This window comes from Dendronephthya gigantea, unplaced genomic scaffold, assembly GCF_004324835.1.
Source record: "Dendronephthya gigantea isolate DGI-Jeju-01 unplaced genomic scaffold, DenGig_1.0 000004F, whole genome shotgun sequence".
Taxonomy (NCBI): domain Eukaryota; kingdom Metazoa; phylum Cnidaria; class Anthozoa; order Malacalcyonacea; family Nephtheidae; genus Dendronephthya; species Dendronephthya gigantea.
In genome coordinates this window covers 1,093,368-1,099,881 of record NW_021163014.1, presented here as the reverse complement: position 1 = coordinate 1,099,881, position 6,514 = coordinate 1,093,368, and the positions used below count along the sequence as shown (strand labels likewise).

Sequence of the window (6,514 nt, the reverse complement as noted above, 5' to 3'; positions counted from 1 at the left end):
CCTTGGCTTAGGCGTCATTACGACCACCAACCTCAACGGAGTGGGTCGATTCGGAAACGCCACACGATTTATGAAAATTCAGGTTTTTTAAAGCAATTATATCAGAATGACACGAGGCGCGAGGTCGAAAAAAAAAAGAAATATGTTACATTGTTTCTAAATATTTGAAGAAATTAATGCTGTAAATCGGGATAATATTAGGATAGGCTGATAGCTGAAACAGATAAAGTGACTAATGCATTACATTGTTAAACGCGTTTTTTCGATTTATTGTAGTCAACTAATTCAATCCATATTGTTTGATAAAGATATTATTATAAAAAACGGCGTAAAATTGCGTGCAAAAACACCTTCGATACTTGCCAATTTTTTCACCAAAGCCTATATGTCAAGGTGTGAATTAATGCGATGAATGTGAAAGAATGCAGCCTTTATATGTAAGAAAACTTCCAAAAATGGTTTTCGGTATCAGTTGAGGCCAAAATTCACACATCTAGTCTACCCACATATTCATGCTTACCGTACGATTACAGCAAAGAAAATCAACCGGGCTCAAGACGAACATGCTAATATGATTCCCCTCAATTTGGGGTCATTAGGTCTTAATACAGCCTCTGTGGTGGTTTGCCAATTTGCCAGGACAATCGTCAAAGTTTTCAATAGACCGTTTTGACTCATGCAGGGAATAATTATCAGACCGTTGTGTGCATATTGGCTTTAGCAAAACAGACTCATCAGCCATCGGGCAAAACATTCATTCCAGTATCATAGTGATGATAGTCCAGTATCATACTGAAATGATTTCTTAATAATATATAGATAATCACTGACCCTAAACGTAACCCTACCGCTATAATCAAGCAATAACTCTATAGGAACCCATTGCAACCAGCCGTCATCGCTTGACTGAAACTACATAATATTCTTCTTTGCTGTAAAATTTTGCCAAATTATTGTGCAAAATCTCTTCTCCTTCAGCCTTGATTTCTATATGGACCTGTTTCATTATACAGATCAATACATCAATACTGTGTTGCAGAATCCATTTACAAGCAACTAGGGAATGCAAGTGTGAACATATTCGTTTCGCCTTGCCCATGAGTGTTATAGTGGAGCGGAAATGAACAAATTAATAACAGGAAAAGGTTTGATACTGAATGGCTCAAAAAACCTCATACTTGACATGACACCCCATAAAAACTTTTAGACTTTTAAGATATATATATATCTATCTATACCGTATTTTCTTTGATGGAATCAAGGTAATAATATATTTAGTAAGAGCCATATACAGTCGATTTGGGGGCAACTTTACAGAACCCCGTTTAAGTATAATCAGGCATGGACAGTGTTATTATAATGATTAGTTCATACGATCTCTTGTGGTATTTAAATCAAGGTCAAGGAGTGCCAGCGTATTCCGACCACTGATAAATGTTAGTGGCTAAATTGCGAGCAATTCAACAGTATAATATTGCATGCAGGTATCCGGTTAAAATAGACCGAGAAACATCAGTGCAAATATTCGGCGTCATGTTATGAAATCTGAAACTACTTCACGTCAGCGCAAGAATGCAAGTTTGGCCGCCAACCTTTGTTCGGCCTGTCTAGTTCGGTTGTTGTTGCGAACTTGTGTGCACAATTTACATTCGTCATTGTATCTGGCAAATACTCTTCGAATTTTGAACATATTTCAAGTAGAAAGACCATATTAAGAACGACTAAGTCGAATACAGACAAACAAAGGCAATTATAGCCGTGAACTGAGGCACAGAATAGCCAAAATACTCAATATGCTCGCTATAAAAAGTTCACGAAAATCGCTACGGTTATTGTCAGACGAAGAGGATAATCTGCTGGCCGGAGTCGACTTTCAAACGTATTATCTCGGCAACAAAGAAGTTATAGCTGGTGGCGACGACTTAGACGCTGCTGTCGAAGGTATATATTCACAATATATGAGTAATGGGGACATAAACAATTCCAGTCAGTTAACGATAACGGTTGATACGAACCAACTCATATTTCGAAACGTCGCCACACACTATATCGAGTTCACTATCGCGCTTACAAGCGTCAAATCGGTCTACTGCTCCAATAAAAAGACAAAATTCCCGAATGCCGTCATTATTGTGTGCTCCTCACCATCTCAAAGTACGGCGACTCTTCATGTTTTACATTGTTTGAATCAAACGCAGGCCAGAGAGTTCTATAATGCGATTAACCGTGCGTTTGACTATCACAGCGATGCGGGCAAATCAAATGGGACCACATTAGATAAAGCCATGGCCACGACGTTTAGCAAAGAAAATAAAGATTTAGGGACAAATGCTTTAAGTGGGTATAAGGTAAACACGTCGAAGCCGAGAAAATACCGTGAGGTGAACAGCACTGCGGGGCCGAAGAAAAAGGACAATGGTAATAACGAGAATACCGGTTTACTCGGGGCCGTGGAGCCAATGCCGGCGAAGCCAGAAGAGACCCCAGACCTTGTTCAAGAAATCCCCCCAGCCGCAGACCAAGATGGAAAACACGTGTAAAGTCGTGGGCTAGAACAAAGTCGGCATCGCAGCTGAAAGGCGCCGAAGGGAGAGGTTTGTTAGATAACATTGATCCTGATGACGGTTTTGATGACGAATTTACAAATTTGGCACGCAACAGATCTTTTTCTGATAACATTAAGGCTAGATTTGGACGATGAGGTATATCGCCATACCAACTCTGGAAATGTTGAAATCCTATAATATATACACATTTATATTAGCTGTCTATTCATGTTTGAACTGCGTGTAAAGTGATACCTTATTTAATATAATAATGAGATGTCATTTCGAATTACTGGTTATTAAATTTATTTAGGTTTACATACTATGCAATACATGTTTGCTGAGGTTATATCTGCTTGCCTTTCCGTTTAAAGGCAGATTTTGCCCTATATATACGGTGCCGTTCATCTCTAGTTTGTGCGTAATGATATCTTTTACATGCTTCAAAAGTTTGACACCCCAGACAAAAGTCACCTGCTTATTAGAAGCAACACAGCTAGAACAGTCGAGACTCGGGAACTATACGTTGCATGCACTATCCCAAACTTTATGACCATGTTTCAACTTTGAAATTAAATCATATGAACATTCTTAGCAATCGCACAGTGTAAGAGACAGTCAAGATCTAAGGCCACGTCTCGCGGGGCCGCTTATAAAGTTTTATAGCTGACCACATGCCGTTTGACGGTAGACAATGTAAATCTGTTTCATGTTCACACATTTGGTCGCAAATTAGTTCGATCTCTATGTTGTCCTGCTGGCTGTCCCCTATATATATATTGCGATGACACCCCCAATTATTTTCGCTATAGCAGGAATTTATGTCCAAAATTGCCTTAATCCTTTAAATAGCACACAAAACATATTGTTTATTATTGCCATTTTTCATTATTTTAAGCCCGGTCAACCCTGTTTAGTTAGCGCAAATTTACTGTGGTAACTATCATGCGATGGTAATTGTCTGCATGGGTGAAAATTACGAGTAAAAAAGTTGGTTCTTCAGGAAAATATGTTGAGTGCTTGCAATAGATAGTATTGCATTAGGCATCGTATGACGCATAATGACAATGACGCGCAAGGTAAAACAGGGGCAAAGATGTACAGGGTGTCCCAAAAAAGTCCCCACTATTGAAATGAAGCTTTTATTGGGATATGAATGCATGGTCAACGCAGTAGTGTGTTAATAGCATAGTTATTAGCTTAGGTTGAGGCACTCAAAAATAAAGCGTCTTGCTTTCAATTGGGTTTATCATAATATTAAAGGCAATCAGATTCTAACAAAGGCTTGATTTCAACAGAGGGGACTTTTTTGAGACACCCTGTGTTAAACGTGGCACAAACACATATCTCTAGCTTTGTATTTTAGCCCTGGGGTTAAATTTCCAACAAATTAGCGATGTATTTTTTTCTATACAGGTATTATCACATTCTCGTGAGCCGGAAACGCTATTAACCAAAATTTATCCCTCTTTGGAAAGCACCCTTGACCGTAATATTTTAAAATCTGCCAGAAACAGATCTCAATTCAATTAAATCCTTATTTTTGGCTAGACCAATGCTTGCCCTAACAACCTTGTGCTTTAACAAGTGCGTTGATGAGGTAAGTTTCTATCATGTTTTCTATTCTATTATATTATATTTTATATGTTTTATTATTTTAAATTAAATAATCACACCCACGTGGGTGGACTATTTAATTTACAGCTATTAGTTCAGCCGTGAATGTACAATTAAGGTGCGTCAACACTGAATGATTCTCAAGGCATGCGCGAACGCCTTGCAAGGAATTTCATACTTGGAGAATGTTGAAATGAGCCCGGGTACCCGAGATTTAACAAAGCGTGACATGACATTGAGGCATTGAAATGAGTAAATAACCTGAACCTGGTAATCATGTAGTCATCCTAACAATGTTCTTGTGTGGTTTCAGAAAGATTTAATTCTTTAAAATCATTGTACACTTTGTTAAATCTCGTGTAATCGAGTTCATGTGAACAGCCTCTTTCATAGGATAGGCGGTGAGTCAAAAGACGTTATGCTGTTTATATTATTCAAACTTTCCGCGAACGTATGAATTGTCTGATTCTACGCTTCCTTTCGCACATCAAGACGCTGTCGACTAAAGTTTACGTACGATTCGAGTGCAATTCTACTCCCAAAGCCTACGTTTGTTTTATACGATTCATGATTTATTTTTTCGGCAACTATTATCAAATTGCAGTCGCTATGCTTCAAATTTGCGTATGAAGGGCCTTGAAATTTATAACTTGCATTACTTTTGTTCTATACTTAATTGAACGTGAAGAAATAAAAAATCCAAAGGGCCGGTTATAATAAGACTAGGAAGGACACGGGCAATTTTAAAAGTTGCCCGCTTATTGCAACTGTCAAAAGTCACCGATATGCATTTTTGGTGAATGTTCCGCCTCCGTTAGATAATCCACCAAAGATCACAATGAAAGTTTATTTTAATGTTACCAACACAAATTACAGATACTCACTCCCTCACAGTCTCACTCTCTCACACTATTAACTCTCTGTCTATTGACATGCGTCATAACTAAATTAACTATGATTGATTATGCAGTATGACAGGGCCTGTCTCCAACACCCTCCCCCCATGAACTTTAGGAAAGTTTATGTCTCTATGGAGGACAGGTCACCTAACAAAACAGTTTGAACATAACTAATTGGATAAATGAGCTATTAAAGTTAAGTCTCCTACTGTTCGAGTTTCAATGTCTCTTGAATTCTTGCATCAGCTGCGACTGCTGCATCTCTTCGTTGACGGAAGGTCGGGGCATTCGGGTTTAACTTCTTGCCTTTCTCCCTTTTCTCTCGTACGTCGCAGGACAGCTCAAGGGGATAAAGGTGCTGTACCGGGCGTTCGAGTTCTCCTTTGCCTGTTTTCACCTTCACGGCTCGCGTCACCCCGTCTTTACCTGGAAACGTCTCTGTCACCACAGCTAGAGGCCAACTGCCACGGCTCTTTTCATCTGTCTGAACTACAACTACGTCGCCCTTCGAAACTTTCGAACTCGTACCTCCTGCACGCATCCTATGGCGCTCGCGTAGTGCCGTCAGATACTCTCGTCTCCACCGATTCCACAGCTGATCTTTGCATTTTCTCAGGAATTTCAGTCTCTTTCGCAGATCCTTGTCTTCTTCTTCGTGTGGTTGAAGTTCTGGCAAGTGGTTAGCTCTTTGGAACAGGAAACTCGCTGGAGTCAACACCGGTAGCTCCACGTCGTCTTCGACATAACTCAGCGGTCGTCTGTTTATCTGAGTTTCTACATCGAGTAAAACTTCGCTCAGCTCGTTCCAATATAGGATTCCCTTCCCGATTACTTTCCTGAGAGAGCTTTTGACGACTCCGATCAACCTTTCGAATTGACCCCCCCACCATGGGGCCCGAGACAAATTGAAGATCCATTTGATTTCGAACTCTTCGAGAAGCTCATGGAACTGTTCTTCCTTCTGAACTTTCTTAAGCCATTTCGTTGCTTTCACAAACGTCCCGCCGTTGTCAGAATAGATCACACGAGGTCTACCGCGACGGGCAATAAATCTCTTTAAACAGGGGATGAAAATCTCTGTCGTTAGATTTGGAAGCAACTCCAAATAGATGGCTCGAGATAAACTGCACGCGAAGATTACTAGGTAGGCTTTTGCTTCCTTCTTGGTTTTCTTGTACCGAATTGGGCCGGCGAAATCGACACCTACGACTTCGAACGCTGTTTCTCCGACGGTTCGATTCTTTGGAAGGTAGCCAGGTGCAGGCGTCTTGAACGCTACTGCCCGAAACCGCTTGCATCCCCAACATTCACTACGCACTCTTTTCACCAGCTGTCTAAGCTTCGGGATCCAATATGTTTCTCTTATAGCAGCCATGGTCAAACCGACACCGCCATGCAAAGTGATGGTATGGATTCGCTGGACCAACTTCCTTGTAAACGTAGCAGTGGTTG

At 40.3% G+C, this 6,514-nt stretch overlaps 1 protein-coding gene across 1 annotated transcript; it reads right to left on the bottom strand.

Moving 5' to 3' along the window:
• Positions 1 to 5,267: 5,267 nt before the first annotated feature.
• On the bottom strand, positions 5,268 to 6,437 carry LOC114544572. The gene has a single exon (XM_028563169.1). It carries the CDS (start codon positions 6,435 to 6,437, stop codon positions 5,268 to 5,270), a length of 1,170 nt encoding a protein of 389 aa, XP_028418970.1.
• Positions 6,438 to 6,514: the final 77 nt, after the last annotated feature.

Coding starts and splice junctions, on each gene's coding strand:
- LOC114544572 (XM_028563169.1), bottom strand. CDS start 6,437: ATGGCTGCTATAAGAGAAACATATTGGATCCCGAAGCTTAGACAGCTG.